The 24,454-nt window shown below is 41.2% G+C and overlaps 1 protein-coding gene across 1 annotated transcript in view; it reads left to right on the top strand.

Annotated features, from left to right (window-relative positions):
- The first annotated feature begins 10,967 nt into the window (after positions 1–10,967).
- Positions 10,968–24,454, top strand: part of PRMT3 (protein arginine methyltransferase 3) — a 52,966-nt gene continuing 39,479 nt past the window's right edge. The window contains exons 1-7 of the mRNA XM_050336338.1: positions 10,968–11,124; positions 12,244–12,326; positions 13,055–13,104; positions 14,084–14,186; positions 15,550–15,703; positions 18,675–18,816; positions 21,921–21,986. Coding sequence (XP_050192295.1) covers positions 10,973–11,124; positions 12,244–12,326; positions 13,055–13,104; positions 14,084–14,186; positions 15,550–15,703; positions 18,675–18,816; positions 21,921–21,986 — 750 coding nt within the window. The 5' untranslated portion in view covers positions 10,968–10,972. The remainder of the gene's footprint in view (positions 11,125–12,243; positions 12,327–13,054; positions 13,105–14,083; positions 14,187–15,549; positions 15,704–18,674; positions 18,817–21,920; positions 21,987–24,454) is intronic.

The raw sequence follows: 24,454 nt of genomic DNA, 5'->3' as shown, positions 1-24,454 counted from the left end.
TTGTTTGGGAGTTCACTGTTGACTCAAATTCTACCCTGGATCTGGATTTAGATTTGGTCTCGAGCTTCTCTGGGTGTCATGTTATTCAGTTCTGGGGCTTTAAAGTTCAGAAGGCAACACTTCAGCATGCTGATGATATGGTCATTAAATAAACCAAGGTATTACTACCCAAACCCACAGCTGAGAGACAAAATTCCCTGATCAGTTAGAAGCAAAACTGTATAACTGCTGCCTCCAGCATGCCCTGAATGTTGCCAGAGAAATGAATTGGAGAACTTGAGCAAAACAGTAAATCTCTTCCTGCCCATGTAACTTGGACACAACAGCTGCTGAGCATCTGCCTCAGCTTCCAGCTGCAGGGTCTGGCTGCCAGTCAAAGAGTCCCAGTAAACAAGCCGGGTGACCTCAATTTTGTACAAGTGCATAGGCATCACTAACACTCAGTTTGTAGGGGCAGGTGACCCTCCAGCACCAAGTGAAACTTTGGAAGAATTACTCTGAATTGTAACCACTTGTAATGGTTCACAGGGGTTATTCTTCCATAAAAATATTATGTTTACATAGTGTCTTAGGGGCAGATCAATAAGCAGAAGCAAGAGGTGCAGCACAATAAGTTCAGCCTTTCAATATTTAGAGGGGGCTCACAAGAAAGATGGGGATGGATGCTTTACAGGGGGCCTGTAAGTGATAGGACAAGAGGTGATGGTTATAAACTAACAGAGGGCAGATTCAGACTAGATATAGGGAAGAAATGATTTATGATGAGGGTGGTAAACAGTGGAACAGGTTGCCCAAAGAAGGTGAGATGCCCCGTCCCTGGGAACACTCAAGGTCAGGTTGGACAGGGCTCTGGGCAAACTGATCTAGCTGAAGATGTTCTTGCACAAAACAAAATTCTTTGGTAGATGCAGCCCCTGAAGTCTTGACATACAGCCAAGGCTGTAACCCAGAATTAATACAGGTTACACAGCAAGTTTGTGTCTTCTGCTTTCCTGAATAACTTCATTAATTTTTCCCCCTATAAAAACAGCACATTAAAATGCAAACATCAAAGCCAAGTATTCTGAGCAAGATTTAAAAAGCTATGTGTCCACGGTGAATTAAAGAGTGTGGAGTTTCATGCTGATTTGTATCAGCTCCTTCTGGACATACCCAGAGCTCACACTGCAGCAAGAACTCATCCTGATTTTCAGTCTTTAGCACCTCTTTATGATGATGGTGTGTTTCTTACTGTGCTGTCCAAGACAATGTTCCATGCTTCATTCCCCATGTGTTTTTAGATGTTCAAATACTCTTTACAGAATGACTAGATGAATACTGAGACATCAGCGGCATTTCTGCTGTTATTACACCAAAATAATTCTATGAACAAATAGCAAACTCTTTTTCTGCTTCAAACAGCACCTGTTATTGCACAATATATTTGAAGATATAGCTAAAAAAACCACCCACCCATCTTGACACAAAATACATATTGCTTTATCCTAGAATTCAAGAGCAGCAGAGTTGTTCACAACTTGAATCAACAATAATTTTCTAAAGTTACCATCCTTGGCCTTAGAAACAGAGGATTGGAAGAGGAATTGTAAACTACAGTAAGTACTTACTGGGGTGAGTATTAATTTTAACATTGTTTTTTGTTAAATTTTATTTATAATTTCATAAAACACAAACCTGAAAAACATTCCTCAACCTTTGAGGCCCTTTTTTGCCACTGGCAAATGCAATGGGGTCATGCAGAGTAGTCAAAGGGAGAGTAATAAACAGTTGCTGCTTTATTTGCCTTGGCAGAAACTTGCATGTTCAGTTTAAAGTGTCTGCAATTTAAAATATCATTTTGTTTTTTGAATTATGAGTAGATAAGTGGGGGTTTTGTCATTATATTCTAGTGTTTTGATGAATATTTTTGATAGGATAGGTATTGCTCCTAACAGAAAAAAGTTGTTGAAAGAAGAGTTTGAGAAGAGCTTACAAAACACCTGAGCTTACATGGAAGAGTCATCTGAAACAGATACTGAAAAGCCAGCTCTGAAGCTCTTTTAATGGTAGATATTTAACAAGCAGCTATTTTCACAGTAATTGTGTTGACTTCTGCAAGCTACTGATTGGAAATGTTGCCTCTGAGACTTTACATCTGCAGTCTGTTTCAGAACTCGTACTCGGTTCTCGAGGCTGATGCCTTAGGAAATATATTTTATTTCAGTAGGCTTCCCAGAGGACTGTATCAGCTGAAACAATTTTCCCTTTCTACCCAAAACATAATTTGGTTATGTTCAAACCCTGCACAAAAAGCATAAAATGTGTGTTAGTCCATTTTTGCTTTAAGTCCTTCAGCGTCAACAAGAACTTCTCCTAGAGTGAAGTGTCTTGTGCTGAAGAGCCAAGACCACCCATTTCAAGATTGGCTTCAGGCAGGGGAGGTGCAACGCTGCTGAGGCATCAGCTTGACCACAACCCTTCTCTCCCTGTTGTTGCAGAGGGAGTAGACCTATCAGGAACAACTCATTATGGGTAAGAATAAAACCCAGACTTGCCAAGCCACCTCACCAGGTCTTGGGAGTCAGCACTGTGCTCCTGGGAGCTTCAGAGCCTCAGGGCGTGCCTGTCAGCACTGCCTGTCTGCCTTGACCTTGATTTATGCTACATCCCATCAGTAAATTATCGTTAATTGTATCACCAGCTCTCTCCTAATCAATGTCTCCAGGGCAGGGCAGGTAGACAGTGGGGGTAAGCAAGGAGGGGTAGATCCAAGAAGAAGCTTGTTTGTAATGCTTGTGCCTCCCAGAAGATCCATCCATGACCCAACATGCAAACACAGGTATCGTCACAGTCTACCAAAGCCTTGTGTCTGTGACTTGGACATGAATGGTAGGTGGTGCAACAGCCAGCTTTGTTGTCTGTTTATATATGGTAAATCAAAGAAGCTCACTTCTCTCTTTCACTCCTTGGTCCCCCTGCCCACAGACTAAGCAAGAATTTACCATATTGCTGTAAAAAGAAAAGGGAAGGCTCAGAAGCTCTTGTATTCTTATGCTTCAAACTGATGGATTGAAAGTGGAGGAGTTATTAAACGTGCTGAGGGTTTGGTGGCATAGGTTTGCTCATATTTAAACTGTGAAACTTTGACGTTTGCAGATGTCCACTTAAAGGCACCAACATTAAAGACAACAGAGGAGCTCTTTTTGCTTTTGTGGCTTTTGCTTACCAGCTACAATGTCCCATATCAGAGTGCGAGGGTCGGGAGGAGAGGAGAAAATCCATCTGAAATTTAGCAGCTTAAAAAAAAAAAACCAACCCACCAAAAAAAAAAAAAAACCACCCCAAACATTTTTAATCAGCTTGAGAGCTCAGTGGATTTGTGAAATCGTTTGGGATTAACAGGCTATTGATTGCTAATAAAACAATATTTAGCTTTGTCTGACGAACAGCAATGGAAAAAGGTGTGGGCACCTTGTCAAACAAGAGCCATTGAGGAGGGATGATGGGTTAAGTGTGGGGGTCTGAGTGGCAGCGTGGGTGCCCGGGCTTCAAGGAGGACTTGTCAGTTGTTAGTAAGGCTGGTGAAAGGAAGGACGCCAGCGCCTGATGGCTGGGGTAGCATTGATGCAAGTTAGCTGACTAATCAGATTGAAAAAGTCCCATGGTATTTATGTCACTTTAATTTTCATCAAACAATTGGAGACGACAGCACTCTATTAAGAAGAGGTTGATCCAGAACTAAAGCTAAATAAATTAGGGTCTCAGTTTAATCAAATTATCCCTCTCCTGGCCTTGGATTAACCGAGGGAGACAGCGTCAGTCTAGGCACTTTTCATTGGCTGATTTATTTATTTTTTTTTTAAAGAAGCTGGTACAAAGAATGGGAGATTTAACACACATAGCTACTACTCATAATACCTCAAACAAGCACCTTTAAAAGAAGGGGGAATTAATATTTATCAGGAGAATTTGCAGTTTTACTGAAGGATATTTCCATTTTTATGTTAGGGTTTGTGGTTTTTTTCAGTGAAATGAACTGAAAATGAGGCAAAAATCTGTCAACAAAAAAGCTGGACTGAGAGAGCCTGTAACAAGCTGGCACAGAAATGAAAACACTAGCCTAATGCTATGTAATGATTTCTTGTTTGATTCATAATATTCTAACTTACCTGCTCTAAAAATGCCTTGATTGCACATTTACATTTTGCTATTGTTTACTTACATTTTTTGTGCAGGGTAAGTAATTCTTTTTCCTCCTTCCTGCATTCTTTACACTCCTGGGAGTAAAGACCTTTGAGGTATCCAGATTGTCTCAGGGAAAATCATTTTCCCAAGCTGCCATGTATCTTCTCCTGCAAAGTTGTCACTGTAAGTTAACAGCGAAAGATAGTAACTGTCCTTTCCATAATAATAACATGAAAAAATCCTGTATTTGTAGTTTCTTTACAAAGCTTTCACTGAACTGTTGCAATGAATCTTCAAGATCTTGAACTCCTGAAATATTGCAAATCTGTGTGTTGTCAGAATCATTGTTTAAGTCTCTCTGGTTTTCTAGATATAGAAATGAAAGCAAAATAGTGTATCCTCCGCTGTAAGCAGTGAACTGAATTCATCCCAGGTAACTAAAATATTTATTTTTGGCAAATGCAACGTGATGAATATTTCCTTCCATCTCTGATGGAAAAGCCAAAATAATTTTGTGAGAAAAACAGCATAAATGGGTGTGGTCACATGCCTGATTCTACTTTCTGATTGTCTGTTTCTCTGACTTCTAATTCGTTTTTTGCTGCCCACGATCATCAATCTTGTTCCTCATTCTGCTGAGGCAATAACACCTTAGGGAAAGTGAAGCTGAATAAAGAAATACTTGTATTTTTGTAACGCTTCTCAAAATGGAGATGCTGGGCTGGGCTGTGTAATGTAAATCTAAGGTAAATCATTTTCACAGCACAGGTAATAGACGTGAGAAGTATGACTGGCTTCTGTTGGTCCCTGCTCTCCTCTAACCTGCAACATTTCAACTTTCCCTCTGCTTGCATTTCAGTTCTGCTCTTACCAAGCCCTTGGAAACTTGGGCACTAAGCACCAGATTCCTTAAATAGCTGTACACCCATCTACCACTGTTCCTTTCACTTATGATTTCTATGTTTTGAGCTCAAATAACTTGATCCTTCTTTTTTTCTAGCACACTTCAAGTTTCCCTTGCCTGCAGTCAGTCACTGCTCAAGAGCACAGTTCAGAGCCAGGTCTGATGGACTGAACCTTGCACATTCTCATCCCCTCACAAGGAGGGGTTGGATTTTCAGGTAACTCATCTGAGTATTTACTCCCAGAGTTTGCTAAATGCCTAACACCCATTCTTGTGACGCTAAAGTATCTTGTAGATATTGTTAAAAAAAAAACCAAAAAAAAAAAAAAAAAAAAAAAAAAAAACCAAGGGCAAAATAGTTGCTTTTGGAGGTTGGTTTTTAATGCACAGCCCTCATAGTTCCACTAGTTCAACCTGTTAGCTAAAGGAGAACACCACCTGCCCTCGCTTGTTTTCTTACTGTGAATGAATACAGATCATGTATTTTCATTGTAAAAGGTGTGGCCTACGGTAAACCCTTCATTTTACTTCAAATGGAGCTTCGCTTTACAATACGTTACTCTTAAAGTTCAGGGTTTTTTTCTCTGTAGGAAACATTTTCCCTGGAGAAAAGGTATTATGAGACAGGAAATACTGAATTACTTGTAGCTACTTTCTCTGTGAACAGTGGTTTATCCTTGAGATGCTTATGGGTTCTTTTATCTGCATTTACCCTTTGGACATCAACAGTGAAAATAACTCTGAAGATCAGTGGTTTTCTAAGCTTCTAAGTATTTGATAATTTTTGATTGTTTTTTAACATTATCTATTTGGAGTGATCTTAGCCTGAAACTGTCCCATGTTCCTCAAGCTGCTCCACAATGCACTTTTTATGGATGCACTTCTCTAGAGGTATAAATACATAAAAACATACTGAGTCCCATACTTTGTAACTTAGCCCTAACTCTAGTTCCAGGCTAAGTTTTTGTAAAAGCAGAACAAACAAACAAAAAACCACTCACCCAAACTACCCAACCAAATAACCAACACCCCCCCAGAAAAAACCTCAACAAACCAAACCCTGTCCCTTAAGGGCAATATGGCCATCATTTTGTGAAACTCTTAAACTGACTGAGCATATGAACTGTGATTAGCAATTCTGCTTTCAATACTACTAGCTTTTCCTGATGATAGGAATGAAAAAATTTGTTTTGGCTACAGCTCATTCCCTCTGTATACAAACTGGTACTCAAATTTTCTGATTTATGCTTAATTTAAACCTTCCAAGCTTTTATTGTCTTAACAGACTCTAAATCCACCCTTTGGCTGTGAGGGCAATAAAGGCATAAAGAGCTCACTGGCATTAATGAAGTTTTACTTGCAGTGATGCCCTTCTGCAAAATGGGAGGTTTCTGTACCTCTTTCTGTTGCACCTAAGGCTGCTTTTCACTGCTGTGGGATGTTGGGAAGAACCTGCTCACTGGCTTGATGAAAAAGCCACTGTGAGCTTTTAGACCACTGGCTACGGGGAGTTTGCATCAGTAAATTAATACAAACTGCAACAAACTGGGCTGGGAGGACTGAGCATGAGAGCATTTGTGCTCATTCTCTGTGCTTTCGGGAGTGTCATTCTTGGTACCCACGTGTAGTAGGCTGGCTTTAGTATCCAAGGAATGCAGCAGTAAAATTTCAGGCAGTTTGGGCTTTGTAGATAGAAAATACTTTTGAAAAATTATTTTCAGTTTTGAGTTGCAGGGTCCTGTGCAGCTTTCTGTTCTTTTGGTGACCTTGAGTGGTTCAAACTGAAAAAAAAAAAAAAACCACCAAAAACAACAACATAGCTCTGACCACACAAATAAGAAGTGATTTGGTTTTTTAATATTATTTTTTAAACATTTGCTCTCTCTTTTTTTCTAATATATTTTACACAGGGTAAAGTCACAGCCATTTAATAATAGTTTAAAAGATATTTCGTTCATTTCCTGCACAGCTTCTATTAACAAACTTTCTGTGCTTTTGAATAATGACAAGCACTGTGGCCACAAAAAAGAGTGACGCAGGTAGAGAATAAAGTTACACACGCTTGGAAATCCAGATGAGACAAAGCCCACAAGTGATATGTTGATACCATATTTTGTGTTCAAACACCCTCTAACAGTCTCCCCAGTGTTGTGTTTCCAGAACTGAAAAAAAAGTTTGAAATGCGGTAAAAAAAAAAAAAAAAGGTAAATATTTGAAGTTTCTTCCCCTTGGCCCAGATTATGAAATAGTAATCCATTACATTGTAAATCTTCCTGTACCATGCAAATCCCTTTACAAGGATTAGGAGATGGCAACAAAGATGATCATATTTCAAGAGGGTACCCAGCGTAAGTTATACCCTTCTGCTGCAGGATTTCGTACAGCCTTCCCCCAGCGTGCCATCTACCCCGACCCAAATGAACAGGTGCTTTACATTTATTGAGAATCCTTAATTCACACAATAATGAAAAAGCAGGCTCGGTTACAAGGCTGTGCTGCACATTCAGTCTGCCGCTCTCTGAGCGGACTCAACAATAGCTGAGGGTGTGCAATGGAGCAAAGACTATGCAATCAGTGACCCCGTGCCCCTCCGGGGGTGGAGGGAGGGGGAAGAGGAGAATTTCAGGAAAACACAAAGAAGCTGCTGTTTCTGCCTTTGCTGCTATCGGCCCGGGCACCACCGGCAGAGCAGCGGCTGTTAAATCTATTGCTGCTCTTGGCTGCTTGAGCAAGGCTAGGGGGAAAGTGTGTTTTATCATTCTGTGCCACTTGTGTTTCTCTTATGGGATCAGATCCTACTTTAGCAGCGTAAGCATCTACCTTGACTAGATTTCCTCTCTGAGTTAAGGGTGTGCAGCACTCAGTCAGCACTTTGCACTGACCCTAATTCAGTGGCTAGTACTGAGTCGCTATGTAAGGAAAAAAAATCCACGAGAAGCACTTGGTTTACACGACTGAAGAGTGTTTGCAGAATTGGTGGTGTCTTGTCATACCTGTAGAAGTAATACTGAACGGATACAGAATTTAAAAACAAAGCATAGCGCAGAATTTGTGAAGGTGGCTGACTTGGTAGCTCTTAGATCCTGTATCAAACCTGGAGTTCTGGTCTTATCTGAAACAAGTTTCCATATTTAGGTTTTTCATGTCCTTCTGGATTTGCGTATTACTAAGCAAGCCTAATGTGTTCAATTACCGTACTCAAAAGCCTTCTTTGATAGCTTTGAGAGACAGGAGGGTAAAAGGGAAAATTAAGCTACATGGGACTGATATACAAGTAGAGATGAGAGATCAGAGATTGTAAACCAGCCAAGGAAATTCAGAGTTTCAGGCCTCCTACTTGAATTCTGCATAGCCCTTCTTTCTTTTGGTTACAGATCAATTCAAATCTCTTTGGTTTTATATTCAGCAAACACCACTGAATCTGCACATGTAAAAATGAGATTACAATCTGACCCTTGGCTCCACCCCTCTAGAAACACTCAAAAGCTGCAAAGATCATTCTGCTGAGCAGCAATTATATTAACAAACAGTTGGTACCTCCATTTGAGTGCTACATAACCAGCACTGCTGCAGATTCAGCCTGAGAGTGTTGTCCAAAAGCTGCTTGAACTCAGACAGGTTTGGTGCTGTGGTCACCTCCCCAGGGAGCCTGTTCCAGTGCTCAGCCACCCTCTGGGTGAAGAACCTTTTCTTGATATCTAACCTAAACCTCCTGTGGCTCAGCTTCATGCTGTCTCCTCGAGTCCTGCCCCCTCATGAGGAAGCTGTAGACTACTACGAGGTCTCCCCTCAGTCTCCTCTTCTCCAGCCTGAACAAACCAAGTGCCATCAGCTGCTCCTCACACGGCTTCCCCTCAAGACCCTTCACCATCCTCGTGGCCCTCCTCTGGATGCTCTCTAATAGCTAAATGTCTTTTTAATATTGTGGTGTCCGAAACTGTGACAATATCCAGGGTCCTGGCCCTGCCAGCCTGATGTCCCCCCGGACAGGGTTGGCCCTCCAGGCCGCCAGGGCACTGCTGACTCAGACTCAACTTGCCACTGACCAGGCCCCTTTTTGCAGCTGCTCTCCAGCCTCTCGTTCCCCAGTTCATACACACGACCAGGGTTGCCTGTCCCAGGTGCAGAATGTGGCCCTTGTTAAACTTCATACAGTTGGTGATTTCCCATCTCTCTAATTTGTCGAGGGAGTACCATGCCATGTATGAATCCATGTGCAGTGCCTAAGGAGGTGCAGTTGAACTAACAGCAGTGATAAGATGTGGGAGATTTCTGAAGTTATGTCATATTAGGGAATAAATACTGCACAAACACACAGTGTTCACCCGTCTGACTCAGACCAGGTCTAGCAGGATGCCCAGAGTACCTCTACTCTTGCCAGTAGTCAGGTTCAAGGTGAAACACTAACTTCATTATTTTTGGAAATGTTTGTAGTAGCACAGATGTGAACTTGGACACCTTGATGGGACAAACTGGAAAAATTCCGGCTTTGACTGTTTCCTCCATCCCATCCCGCGCAGGAGCAACCACGAGGACCAGCACCCTTTGGTTCTGAAGAGCTGTGTGTTTCTGTCAGGCACAAAATAGAGAGAAAGTGAAGGAACTTCAGTAATCCAGCTGAAATGTCAGGTACTATCTGTACGTGGCACTTAGTACCACGGTCTTGTTGCAAAATGTGGAGTACATAAAATTTTCTTAAGGGAGGATGTTCTTTAACGTTGGATCTTTGCATACTTTCCAATCTATTCAACAAGAAGAGGGACATAATTGGTGAAACAGAGAGCAGCTCATGAGCTCTAAGTGATGTTCAGGTGTCAGAAAAGCAAATTACTTGTTGGTAGAATTGCCTTGTTAAGGTTTGGGGCTTGACATGTTTCGATGACCTAGGGGGAGGGTAAAAAGGCTTGGGAAGAATATCAATTAGTAAGAGAACTAGGCAAATTGTAGCCAGTGAACGTTAATTCCTCTGTTTGCTGAAATGCATATATAGTAAAAATTTTTGATAGTTGGTGTGCTTGATTTGTGGAATATCACAACTTGCTGTTTTCTGTATTTATTCTATCTTCGTACAGGCCAGTTACATTTTTAAAAACGAAATGTCAAGTTTGATAGCAAAGCTCTTTCTCAAGAATATAACTTAACAGACTGAAAGTCAGTGGAATGGATATGTCAGATCTTGACTGTAAGAAGCAAAGATCAGAGTGATAGAGCCCTATATTTTATCCAGCATATATTTTGTGCTCACTGTTAAACTACGGTTTAGTATCTGTGCCTTTTTTTGCAGGTTTTGGATCAGCCCGAGTATGAAGGTAACCTTTGTACATATCTTTACTTTGTAATCTTTATCGTCTTCGGATCCAATTTTTTTAGCTTGAACCTTTCCATCGGTGTCATCATAGACAATTTCAACGAGCAGAAAAAGGAGGCAAGTACCTAAAGAAAGTAAAAAAAAAAAAAAAAAAGGCGTGGGTTTGGTCCACTCATGAAAATTTTATTCTTTTTTTTTTTTCCTTCTGCGATAAATTCACATGAGCCCTGCATCCTAAACACATTGAATTCTTGAAGCTTACAGCTTGACCTGATGAGGGCGCGGTGGACAATCGGCAACACGCATCTGCCCACGGTTAGCGAAATACTCTTTGCTTTTTTTTGGTTTTTTTTGGTAAAGGTGCGGATTTGGGGCTGGAGCCTGCAGCACACTCATAAAAAACCCCAAACTAACCGCCGGAAGAGCAAAAAAAATTAGCCACGAGAACTCAAAGTTACTTTAAAAAGCATCGCCCAGCGTGGCCCCTCAGCGGCCGCCATGCCCGGCGGGCCCCGCCAGGGGGCGCGCGAGGCGCCCGCCCCGCCCCGCCGGCCGCGGGCGGAAGCGCCAAGCGTGGAGTGGGGGGGGGGCGGCACATGGAGGTGGAGATGGACACGGACACGGGGCGGGATGAGGAGATGCCCGCCCTGTCCGACGGCGAGGAGCCCTGGGAGGAGGACGAGGAGGAGGAGGAAGAAGAAGAAGGCGCTGCCGTGGGGCAGAGGACGCGCTGCCTCTTCTGCGATGGGTAAGGGGCAGGCGCGGGATGGGGAGGTGGGGGGGCACACCGCGGTGCGTTCTCGGTGCGCCCGCCTGGGCTGGGGGACCAGTCACGAGTGGGCTGGGGTGGGCTCGGTTCGGCTCATCTTGGCTGAGCTCGGCTTGTCTGAGCTGGGCTGGGGAGGGCAGAGCTGGGCTGAGCCCAGGGTGGGCCCGCGGCCACGCCAGGGAGGTGATTCGTCCCAGGTTTCAGCCGTGCTCCGTAGCACCTGAAATCGGGCCGCGTCCCTCAGGCTGCTCCACGATGCGCGTTTCGCGGAGGCGCTTCTGTAGAGGTGTAAACACGCGTGTGTGTGTAATATACTGAGTCCCGTACTACTTCGCAGCATAGCCCTTACGCGAGTTTCGTGCTGAGTTCTTGTTCAAACAAACAAACAAATTCCGCAAACAAATAATGCCCCCCTTCCAAAAACAAACAAACAAACAAAAAAACACCAACAAACCAAAACCTGCCCCTGCCCAGATGAAAAAGTTCTGTTTTGCAGCCCACGCTTCCCTTTGGCAGCCCTTTCCAGCCTCACTTCAGCTCCAGATCCCAGACTTGCTCTCTCAAGCGCTTTAAAGCTTGTTGATCGAGCCAAAGGTGTGTTTGGTGCAGAGTGAAGGAGAGGATAACATGGAAAGAGAGTAATCCCCTCACCCTGGAGCAGTGTAGAGGCTTTTCTCTTTCCTTTTTTTACTCTTTTTCTCCCTGTCATCATTTTGTCCCATTGCCAGTAAATAGATGAGGGGTTTTATTTGGATGCAGCAGATCCAGCCAGCCCACCCACCTTCTGTATGTGGTTCTTAGATTTCATCTTTAACGCAGCCTCAGCTCTCCAGGAATTTTTTGAAAGTTGGCGGGGTTTGTGGCTTTGTCAAACAAAATTTTTCTGTTTGTTGTCTTTCGTTTCAAAATGTTTGGTGAACAAGGTGAAAGCCTCTTTGTGAGGCACATGAATGAAGGGATGCCTGTGCATCCCTTCTCAAAGGCTGAAAATGTGTTCTGAATGTGTTGCCTAGCAGGCCAGAAGAGAGCACAGAGAACTCGGAAATTAGAACTCCTAAATGCGTTGATATTGCACATTTAATAATTTGTTGTTTACAGGTGGTTCACTTCTGCTGAAGTTGTGTTCTCCCACTGCAAAACAGAGCACGAGTTTAACGTTAGTGATGTGATCCAGAAACATGGTAAGTTGTTTTTTTCACAACTTGAGCCTGAAATATGTATTTTAGTGCATACAGAGGAAAAGTGGAAAGCAGGGGAAGGCAAACAGTGTTGGAGAAATGCTGCTTTAAGAGTGTTCACTGAAAAGGAGCGTGTGAGGTGAGAGGATGGCAACTACGTGAAGCATTTAGAAACCTGCCTGTGAAGTTGTAAGATCTGGTCTGTTTTCTGTCTAAAATCCAAGGTAAATAATTTGAGTTTATCTTTGCTCTTGTTGGGGAGAGTACTTAATTATACTTAAACCACTGTTATTTCTGCCTAGGTGGCAATTTTAAATCAATGTTGGTATGTATTCTTGATGAGTAGAGTCAATTTAAATTCTGTTAAGCAGAAAGCTAAAAGTGAACAAGAGCCTAAAATATCAGCAGGGTCGCTAGTGGCTGTCCTGATGGACTTGCTTGCCAAATGAATGAAATCCCTGTTCATAATCCCCAGTTTGATGTGTTCCATTCTTAATTTGTGGCAAATGTATTTGTCCTGAGGGTGAGAATTTCCTGGTTTAATCCTAAGGAGAAGAAAAACATAGATGACAGGCTTTAAGATAGGAATACTGCACTAGATAGTGATGTACACCCCAATGGGAAGCTGGCCACTTCAACAAGCAATTAGTATTCATTTAATTGTAAAGTATGTGTGCTTTTCTGTAATGCAAACTCTTTCCCTTTTTTCCTTTTTTTTTTTTTCCTCTTAGGACTCGATTTCTATGGATACATTAAACTAATAAACTTCATCAGATTAAAGGTGGGTGTGCCCCATACTACTTCTGTAATCTGTGTCTGGAAAATAGGGAGTCAAGGTGCTGTGCTTTCAGTTTGCCCTTTTTTAATAACTGCATGAGATTTTGTATTGTAATTCTGGAAATAAGAAATCAAAGGAATTAAAACAGCTGTTGATTGGTTTCTTTAGGTATGAGGTTGTTTTAATTTAAAGTGTACTAAATTTATGTGAGTTTTATTGTTTTCAGAACAGGATGCTCAGGCTTGTAAAAAGCCTCTGTGCTGTGTAATCTCATCTTGTTTTGTTAATTGGTCTTGGCCTTGGCTGTCTTGCTTCAGAAGTGGCTTCACTTCTCAATAACTGAAGTTTCTAAGTCCTTGCCTGTGTGTTGGTGTAAAAGAATGTTTTCTGAGGGTGTGAGCTGGCCAGACCCCTGACTTAGTAAGGACAACACCTGATCCCTCAGGCTACAGAACTTTAATCTCTGCTAAAATGATGCCAAGAATCAGTAAAGCTCATGGGAGCCTTCAGTTTTAAGATAGGCCTGGGTGTATTTTGTGTGTTCTGTGACTTTGAAACATATTCCTTGGTTGTTCCCTAGAAGTTTAGGTTTAAACTTAATACCAACCTAACCTTTTAAAGCACTTTTTAACTTAAATCGTCAAATGGTTACTTAATGCATAACTGTTTATGCAGAGTAAACACAGAAAGGCAAAAATTGAAGTCCAGAATCTGACCTTTCCTTTCTTGACCAAGTATTAACTGGCTGGATGCAAACAGGACAGGATACTGCCAGTGTCCTTCAATATCTGCCAGTGCTTTGCTTGAATTCCTTGATGCTGTTGCTGCCTGGACTTTCTCAGCCTGTGCTACAAAGCTCCTGCAATGACACCCTGTATGTTTTAATGGGTGAAAGAACAGGTCTTTGCCTTTTTTTCTTGAATGAAACTGAAGGGCTGGTGTTTTCTAACAGACTTATATTAAGTGCACTTCTCCTGTCTAGAAACCAACAGGAGCCTATTTGAGTTCTCTCAGCAGTCCACTGCCTTGGGAAGGAGAGGAATATCTGAAACCAGAACTAGAAGATGATCTCCTCCTTCAGTTTGGTAAATATTGTTTCAATATGACCGTACTGCACTGTAGGGTAAATGTGGTATTGCCAGAGTTCATGTCACTGTTACTTGGTTACACTCTGATATTTTTACTGCATTTTGTGCTTTGATTTTTAGTGACTGAGATTTCCACAGCCCTTTTTTATTATCTGCTTATTGTAGCAAATTGTCATAGCAGAGGTGCTCTGTGTAGTAATTATGCTGGTCAAAGAGACGTTCCACCCGAACTTCACTGGGAGATTTGTGAAGCTTTTTAAAGCTCCACAATATTAAGATATTTAAATAGATGATATTTAAATTCTGATGCATTCATTCATTCATTCAAAAATGTATGCTACAAGTAATTTGCCTCGTTGAAAAAAATCTTTCATACGAGTTCTATTTTGGACCAACCCAGTGTAAGATACTACAAAAATCCTGATTCTTTAGTGGTTCTTTAGGGGATAAGAACAAGCAGCCTTAGTTTCTCTCTCATGACATTTGGTCAGATGTTCTTGAGAGAATTCAGTTTGACTTTTGGAATTATTTTTGCTTCCCGTGATCCTCCCACTCTCCATTTTACACTTGCACATCTTTCAGCTAAACCATAAAGTACTTATAGGGCTTGTGGGTTTTTTTTCTTCTCTCTACACTCTGGAATGCAGTTTTTCCCCTTTCTAAGTGAACCCTGTTCCATGGCAGCAGAGACAGTGCCTGCTAGAGGACATGGGTAGGTTGCTTCAGAGAGCTCACATTTCCCTGTATCAGCTCCTGCTGTGCTCTTTGCCCGACTTTAGAGGTGCTTTGAGGTGCCAGTTGCAGTTGTTTAAGGGTTATGGGGGTGAGCTGAACCTCTGAAATATTGGATGCTTAGTTTCAGTCCCATGGCTCAAGTAGTCTTCCATGATTAAAAAGAGTAGATATATGGGTTTTTTAGTGAAATTAAGTGTCTAATTACTAAGACATTTTAAATTTATATAATTTCTTACCTTTTACCATTGCTATGGTAAAGAGGCATTTTTGACCTCAGAATAACGTAATTGGAAAAATGGAGGATAGAACTGTAATTAACTCAATTGCACTCTAAACCAAATGTCTCTTTTATGAATAATCAAACACTGGTATTTAAAGAAGCCTGAATTTGGGATTTATTTGCTTTATTGACTTAGAGCTTGCTTCTAGCATGTTTGCTTTTTCTGAGTAGCATTGTTTCTGCAGTTAGTCCTCTTAAATTCAGTCACGTCTTTCGTAAAACAACCCGCTTCTACAAACCATCCCGAGACAGAAATACCATTTGACGTTTATGATCTGCTGTGAAGCAACACATGACTGGTAGGTGTGGGTTTTTCCCCCCCCCCTCCCCTCTTCATTTCATCAGATATAGAAGATCTTTGTGGACCTGCAAACGCTGTGCCCTGTAATGGTTTCAGTGATACCACGGCGCTCCTTGAACAGTTAAAACACGCGGAACGCAGAGCGAGAGCCGCAGAGGCAGCCTTGGCTAGAGCCCAGGAGGATCTTCAGAAAATGAAGTAAGTGTTTGAACTGAAGTTTTGGGGTGTTCTTATTTGGTGTGCTTCAGGTGAGAAGACAAGTAGAAATTCAGGGATGTAGTAGAAGGGTAACATCTTGACTTGTGTTGGGACTGCAGGTTTGACTTGTGTGTTGTAGAGGGTCAGTAGACATTGTCAGAGTTGGCTCCAAACAGTGATTGTTGGTGGTAGAGTCCACTTACAGTTTGGAGAAACTCTCAGTGAAATTAATAAATCGACTTTTTTCAGTTACTTTTCAGTCTTAGGTGTGGGTTCTGTTAGTGAGAATATTCAGTTCATCACAGTCAGGAATCAGGACATCCCCGAAGCTGTACAGGCCACTTCTAAATCTTGAGGTCTGCAAAATATGGATTGATGATGGTCATGGATAAAATGGGACATGTAGGATTAAATCCTGTACAAACATGTTACACTGATTGGGCACTGAAGAACTGAAGTTGTATTTAGGAGACTTGGACAAATAATTCATGTTCTTTCGTGAGGAAATCGACAAAAACCTTGTTTTGTAAAATACATTAGAGGGTTTGTACATTTTGATATTACACACTTGGTGCTATAAGTGACTAAGTAGACCAAAATAAATTAATGTATTTAGATCTTCTCAGCTGAGAACAATTATTTATTTCAAAAATAGGGAGGTTTGCCTTCAGTTGGGTTTGCCTTTTGCAAATTGCACTTTATAGCACACGGTGCTTCTCTGGTACCTCTGGGTACATTATGCATGAATTGATCATAAACAGTAAGAATGAAAGAAGTTTGGCACTGTACTTTAAAAACTTAGCCTTTTTTTTTTTTCCCTGTGTGTCTTCTTGTCTTCCTCTTGTTCCATTTGTTTTCATTTAAAACAAAAAACCCGCTTCAAGTCATCAGCAGCGATTTTGGTTTTGAGCTCTAAACTTTAATCAGGCTTATAGATTTTTATTATTTTTCTGAGGTTAGTGTATCAAGTTATCTGCTCCCGTAAGAGGGAGCCTTTTAATTTTCCTTTGTCAGTGCAGCCTCTTCCTTTGTCTGGCAGCAGAAGTAGCCAGATGTAGATCTGCTGAAGCAGCACAGCTTTAAGTTATGGGCAGATGAACCAGCTGCACTGTAGTAGTTAATGTGCTGTAATTCACAGTGATACTGGTTTGTGCTGGAGGTTCCTCCACAGAAGGGGACCACCTACAGATGTTTTCAGGTAAACCTGTGCAAAATAAAGGTGGTAATAGTTCTATAAATCAGTTCTCCTCTGGCACTAGGTGTAACAAAGAGATATAAGAACATGGCTTGTATATGGTGAATTTTTTAATCTGTCACCTGTTTAGAGGTTATGGCTTTTATCTTTACTTACCTTTTTCCTTGATGAAAAAGACTGGAGGGCAGCTCTGTCTCTAGAGTTTCTTTGGTGCTTTTGTTGCACGTGTCGGCTTGAGGAACTATTGCCTGAATCCATTTTAAAGAATTTTAACTCTAAAATAATTTAAATCTCACACAATGCTAATTATACTTAATCGTATGTCATAGAGTCTATTTTATGAAATTTAATTTTTATCATTAAGGTACTTATCTGAAAGTAAGGGATATGCAAACTGCCACAGTAAAGAGCAGTATTAAAAATAAGATCCAGACCTGTACAGGCAAGTATAGAAAGTTTCTGATACTGACAGAATTTTAGTACAAATTCCCTTACCATATTCTCTCCCACACCCAAACTAGTTGAGCAGAGAGGTATTTGATATGCCAGGAATGAAATAGGTTTTTTTTGGTTGTGTTGTTCTATAAAGATGGTACTGGTAATGAGGTGTGTTACCTACAGCTTCTGTGTGTCAAGTTCCCATTTAAGAAAGGATGATCACAGCTAAAGGTTAAGTGTTGGTGGCCTTGGGGTGGTTTAGGTTGCAACTTTTGTTGCTGTTGGGCTGTAGACCTTGGAGGAATATTGTCTGGCTGAAGCATGTTAGGTTTTTCACTTCCTCGAGGGTGTAGTATGAGCTGTTTGCTTGTCAACCTCTAATTGCGTTTTCATTATAAAACCCTTGATTTGTGTATTTTGTCATCAAACCTGCTTTGAGGAATAAGGGAACACATAATCATGGAATGGTTTGGGTTAGAAGGGCCCTTAAAGGTCATCTGCTTCCAGCCGTGGTTGCTCAGGGCCCCATCCAGCCTGGCCTTGAGGACTTCCAGGGTGTGGAAGTGCCACAGCTTCTCTGGGCAACCTGTGCCAGGGCCTCACCACCCTCATGGTAAAAAATTTCTTCCTAATATCCAATTTAAGTCTACTGTCTTTCAGCTTGAAGCCATTCCCCCTTGTCCTGTCACTCCATGTCCTTATCCAAAGTCCCTCTCCAGATTTCTTGCAGCCCCTTCAGGTGCTGAAAGGTTACAGTAGGGTCACTCTGGAGCCTCCTTTTCTTTTCTCCAGGCTGCACAATCCATGCAAGACCACGGAGGAGGAAAAATAAGCAGCGTGAAATTAAAGTATTGAATTGAATGTTAAGCTCTGTTTTGTTTTCATCCGCATGCTCGGTTTTAAAATGCTTTCTTCTACCTCCCAGCGGTCACACAGCGTTGTGTGGGCTGTAGTTCTTGTGGTCTTTGTGGTGAGTCCATATCTGCACTGCACAGCCTGAAACACTTTGAGCACTGTGGTGCTGCCTCTGGTGCCAGCCAGCAAAATACAGAGAATCCTTCCTTAAAAATAGAAGCTAAATCCCAGTGTCCCACTGTGAATAATGGCTTGCTGTAAGCAGAAAGCAGGGATTGCAGTGGTGCAGCAGCCCGGAGGAGCCTGCAGAGGGAGGATGTGCACACCTAAAGCCGGGCCCATTGTTGGCAAAGCCCTGAGCAGCCTGGATTCCTCCCCTCTTCCAAGCCCTTTCTCTCCCACCCCCTCCCCTCCACCCCCTCCCCACCTCCTTTTCACGGTCCCATAAACACGTCCCAAGGGTGTATTTCAAATTGATTACAGACAATTTGCCCAGGATTTTGTGATGAACACAGATGTCAGGAGCAGCTCGTCGTCCAGTGCCATTGCAGACCTTCAGGAGGATGAGGATGGTGTTTACTTCAGCTCCTATGGACATTATGGGATACACGAGGAGATGCTAAAGGTTAGAAAGTCGTCTCACCTGCATCTTAGTAGGACAATGTCTCCTAGTAGGAGAAAGGATGAAGTGGGCTGTGTGCCCATAAATATACTGCAGAGCAGCTGCATTTTTAACCCTTTCTGTCCAGGATAGGTTTTTTCCCCACAAAAATCGGGCTGAGAGATATTTTTCCAGTTTTACTTCCTTTGTATAAATTCTGTTTATGGGAGGCATTAGGTACATGAAATCATGTATGGATATGCTTGATATTACAGTAGCACAGCCTGACCTTGCCAAAAGCAGCTTTTTCCTGCATGCTTAAAAGGTGGAGGATAAAACATAGAACAGACAGTGAATATTTTTCTTTAGTTTTAAATTCTCCTAACAGTTGAAATTTGTTAGGCAAGACCGTTTCTCAAATATTGTGGTTTCCTACTGCACTAGGTAAACAGAAATTGGTACTTGTGCTTGGTTCAGTGTATTATAACATGACACTGAACAGCTGAAAAAAGAAGTGTTCTCCTTTTATATGATTAAGATAAAATTAATGCATAAAACTTTTCAAAGGCAAGCCTGTTTTAACTTTAAAATTAAAAAAAACACATAGCCCAATAGCTTCTAACTGTCATGTAAATGAGACTCTCTTAATGCTTCCTTTCAGAGAAGATATCATTGTTATGAAAGTTATGAACAGTTTTATCATTTTAAGCCAGAATTAAATAAAATTTCTGTCTAATATAAAGGCAGAATACAGAGTGGTGAAGTGACTTTGTCCCTGCAGCTAGCATAGAAAGTTTTCAGCTTTCTGAATCATTTAGTGGGCCCAGTGTAGAAATGCATGTGAATCTATGGTAAGAATAGTGTAAGCATGAGGTTAATATTAAGGGGAAGGGATTTTACAGAAGCACAGACGTGGCTGCGGAAGTAGAAGGATGTTTTCCAAAATGCATAGTCTGTGGAAATATAACTGAAGTCTTGAAAGATAGATAGATAGAAGTGCTAGGTTTCTGGTTTTGCAGTGGTATAAAGCCAACATTTGAGATGTTATGGGCTACAGGATGAGGAAGCCTCTCCGCTTGCTAATAAAGTCTGTAATAAATCTACATCTCTGCACAAGGAGGTTGGCACAAAATTGTATTGTATTGATTTTGGGGTATGTTTCTCAGAAAGCTTTCAGGAAGACTTTTGAGTTTCCAAAGCCTACAAAACCCGTTATTTTTTATTATGTATATGTTGAAATTTTTACCTGTGTGGTAGGCATTCACTTGGATTTTTTTTCTTTTCTTTTCATGTTTACCTTATTTACATAAATGTAGTGACTTGCTTCGTGACAATTTTTAAGAAAGGAGTTTTGCTGTCTGAATTGTACATCTGTTTCTGACATTGTTCAGCCTTGAACCTTTATTTTCTTTATGCCTGGTAGTGGTAGGATGAAGTTTCAATTTGGGTTGGGTTTTTTTCTTCAAACACTTCAGAGCTGGGAGGAAGAAGGTTGTTACTTCACACTGGCCAAGTGGCAAGTGTTTCCCTTGCTCTGCCTTTTTTTTTTTTTTTTTTTTGCTCAAGAATTTCTTGCCTGCCATCTTAATAAATGTTCTCACCATTGTACTTCTTATAAACTAAACAAAAAAGCATCACGTGGAAATGTCTGGTGAGAGAATGGGACTGATGGACAGAGACACCTGAAGGGACTGACTGGAGGCAGCAGCTCGGATTGTATTGATTCAGCTGGGGCAGTGCTGAGGCAGTGGGAGTGGGCAGGATGTAAGGCTGAAAGATTTCCAGCTGACTGCTCTCTCCAATTGAACATCTTCCAGTGCTGAACATTCCAGTTTTGATTATTTATTTTTAAACTTTTTTTTTTTTTGGTGGGTTCAGCAAAATCCTGTGATGTGCTGCAGTGGAGGTGAAGCTCTAAAAATAGTTGCTCTGAATATAACATCATAGTGAACCAATGTGGTTTTCAAGGATCACAGTTTCTTTTATTCATTAACGATGTATAATTTTAAAGTAGAATTTTCTAAAATCAACCCTGTTTCTTTGGGCCGTGTGTGATAATACCTTTACATTTAAAACTGGATTTTAGAATTTCCAAGCCTCAGAATAATTCTTTTTGTCTCCAGATTTTTTTAATTGACATATCCTTTGTTCTCAGTCACTGGTTTTGATCTTAATTTTCTATCCAAATAGACCTTGCTCTTTCTCACTGTGGAAAATTTCTTTTGTTTCTCTGCTGTTTCTAAAGATTCTTGCCTTGCCATAGTAGAAAAATGTTAGATCTAATGTAAGCACTTGGATTTTATCCTTCAGCATTGTTTGCACTAGATTAAAAAAAAAATTGCTGAAAATTTTTTTCTACTTTGCTGTAAGACTTGAACTGCAACAGCCAATACTTGGCTGTCAGTTTGTGTACCTGGTGATGCATGGTAAGAGAATGGATGTTTTAATAGATTACCTTGCTGGTAAACTAAGCCATATTGCTACCTTTGATATACTAAGATACTATAAATGTTTCATTCTATGCTTGAAAACATTCCAGCTTCTCCAGCCAAATTTACAGTCAAATTTATTTACCATATTGACTTTTATAGAATGGGCTGTACAGCTTTATTTACTAGCTTGTTGTGAGGTTTGCAAATTTGCAGTTTGTTCAGAAATAGAACAGGTTAATTTGATGCATAACTTTTTTTTTAAAGAAATCTCTTGTGTTACAGGAGAGTCAGAGAATAAAATGATACAAAATGTTTTATGAGCTTGTGATTCAAATGTTTCAAACTGTAGGGGAGGTTGTTATGTAAAGTTGGTGCAGTATTGCCACTCTGCTGTTCCTGGGCAGTGGTGAAGACGTATTAAGAACTTTGAAACGCTCAAAATTAAAAGCAGCAGGTCAGGACACCATGAGCTAATTTCTTATTTTCCCTCCAGCTAAGGCAACTGGCTTCATTTGCACAGACAGTAAATTCTGAAATAATTTCACATGGCCAGTGTTATGATTGCAGAGCCCTTGTAAGTCCAGTATGCACAAAACATCTTAAGGCCAAGTTAAAAAGGAGTTTTTCAGTGTTTTTGAATGACATGCCTGTACCTAAGTGAAAAAAAAAAAAACACTTTTTGCTTTTAAATAACAGGATAAGGTGCGTACAGAAAGCTATCGTGACTTCATCTATCAAAACCCACACATCTTCAAGGACAAGGTGGGTAAAACAGCTCAGAAAACAGTCGTTTCTGTGTCTTATTTTTTCCCCTCAAACGGTAGAAGACCCTCAGGTTGGCCAGTTTGTGGCTCTGGGAATGGAGAGTGGCGCTGTGACAGGGTTTGATTTAGTGCAGTGTGGCTTTATTAGGTGGTGGAGAGCTGCTGAGCTGCTGGAGGGTGCAGAGTGCTGATAAGAGCGGTGGTGATGGCCATTGTCACTGTGCTGTTGGGATGGTCATTAATTAATGTTGCAGGGGGTGAAGTTGAGCCTTCCCTGTCCAGTGTATTAGGTGGAATCTCTCTGAGGGCCTCTTTACCAGAATGGAGTGAATTTCTGTGTGTGCCTGATACAATAAAAACGTCCTGGAAGCCCCGCGTTATTAGAGCTGGGAAGGAATTCACGTGGAACTGATTTCTTGAATTAGGGCTGTTCAGTGTCTGCAGAGCAGGTTGTTATTAAAGGGCTTAGAACTAGGAACTGGTAATTCACTTGCAGTGAGGAGGATTGTACTGATAAGACCCTGCAGTGGTTGTGACCCCTGTACAGTTATGCTCCTCTTCCTGTCCTCTGTCTTTCTGCTGGCTGGTTGCTTCGCTGTGTTTTGAGTTCATAGAGCCACGGAATGGTTTGGGTTGGAAGGGACCTTAAAGATCATTTACTTCCAACCCCTCTGTCATGAACAGGGACACCTTTCACTAGACCAGCTTGCTCAGAGCTCCATCCAGCCTGGCCTTGGACACTTCCCAGCTTCCCTGGGAAACCTGTGCCAGGGCGTCACCACCCTCACAGTGAGGAGTTTTTTCCTAATATCTAGTCTAAACCTACTGCCTTCCAGTTTAAATCTATTCCCCCTTGTCCTGTCACTACATGCTCTTGTAAATAGTCTCTCTCCATCCTTCCTGTAGGCTCCCATCAGGTACTGGAAGGCTGCAATTAGATCACCCTTCTCTTTTCCAGGCTGAACAATCCCAATTCTCTCAGTCTTTCTTGGTAGGAGAGGTGAGAGAGAGTTTTGTCCTGACAGGAGGAATTTCAAGGTTGATAGTGCCTGTTTTTTTGTATCTTACTTCAATTTTCAGTTGGGAACCACAGCAGAAAAAAAGTTAGTAAATAGTTTTCTTCCTTTTTTAGTCTCAATTTGTGTCACAGGCCTGTTTCTGCTAAACATTTCTAAACTCTTTAATTACAAGGAGAGAACAAGGGAAAGTGTTGCAGGGTTATACTGGCAGCTACTTAAATGATGCAGGGGGCTGCACAGGTGGGCAGCTCATCTCTAACAAAGCAGAAAAATCAATAAAGGAAAGAAAACTTTCCTGGGAGAAATTTAGTTTCCCAGATGCCCCTGGAATTGATAACTGCAGGTTTTCACAGGGCAAGACTGATACGAAGTTACATGAAATGTGTGTCCTCGTGGAACAGTAACTTTTCTGAATTGGTTGTGTTTCTCCTCTACTGTAGGAACACACTGGAAACATTCAAAACAAACCAGGGATTAACTGTTAGAGTCAGTGTTGCTTCAGGCCCTGCAGTAGATGCATTTGCTCAAGAAACAGCTGAGAGAATGTGTGTTGTGAAAGCATTCAACTTCTCTGAAGAAAACCTTCTCAGTTATCACAACACCTACAGACTGATTTCTGAACATGGTTTTTACAGCCTTTTTTTTTTTTTTAATCAAGATTACCTCAAATTCATAGTGGATCGAAACCCATCATCATGTGTTGAGACTGAATTGAAAGACAGATTCTCAACTGCTTTGAGTTCCCCAAAAACCCCCATCCATGTGACCAGTGCCCTGGTTTTAACTTCTGTGTCTGACCAAACATTGATGCAGCTTTCACATACTACACAGTTACGGAGAACATAGGGGATTTTTTTTTTTTTTTTTTCAGAAATCTAGACTTCTGCTGAAGGGCATGTGAAGGTATTTTGCTTAAATTAATGTATCATATAATGCTCTCAGAACCATATTAACGAGTGAAACTTCCAACTTAAAGAAAAAAGGTTGAAAGAAGTTTGATTTTTTTTTTTTTAAGAAGTGGGTAAAATTCTGATACTGTATTTCCCACAACTCCCATATTGTATTCCTCCCTGCAAAATGCAGAGTGGTGCTTTTTACTGTGGCAGATGGGAACAGAATGTCTAGGTTTGTTTAATAGGCATATTTATTCAGAACCCAGCTCTCAAAATTAATTATTAAAACTTGTATGAATCCTGCTTGCTGCCTTTATTTTCAGCCTGTCAAATGTGTTTGAGATGAGAATGGGACAATTTAGATTACCTAGCAGTAGTAGTTAAGGTACTCAGTAAAAGGAAATGTAGTCCATTTTACAGTGAGAGTGCTTTGGGGTGGAAAAAGTAGCTTTGTAAAGCAGTCTTGCCACACTTAGTTTTTGTGGTAGAAGTCTGAGGCAAGATCAATGCCCTATTCAGGGAATAAAATGAGATTTTAAAACGCTGTGCCTACT

Source organism: Myiozetetes cayanensis, unplaced genomic scaffold (genome assembly GCF_022539395.1).
Source record: "Myiozetetes cayanensis isolate MyiCay16 unplaced genomic scaffold, myiCay2020 scf6-25, whole genome shotgun sequence".
Lineage (NCBI taxonomy): Eukaryota > Metazoa > Chordata > Aves > Passeriformes > Tyrannidae > Myiozetetes > Myiozetetes cayanensis.
This window is presented reverse-complemented; position numbering and strand designations above follow the sequence as displayed.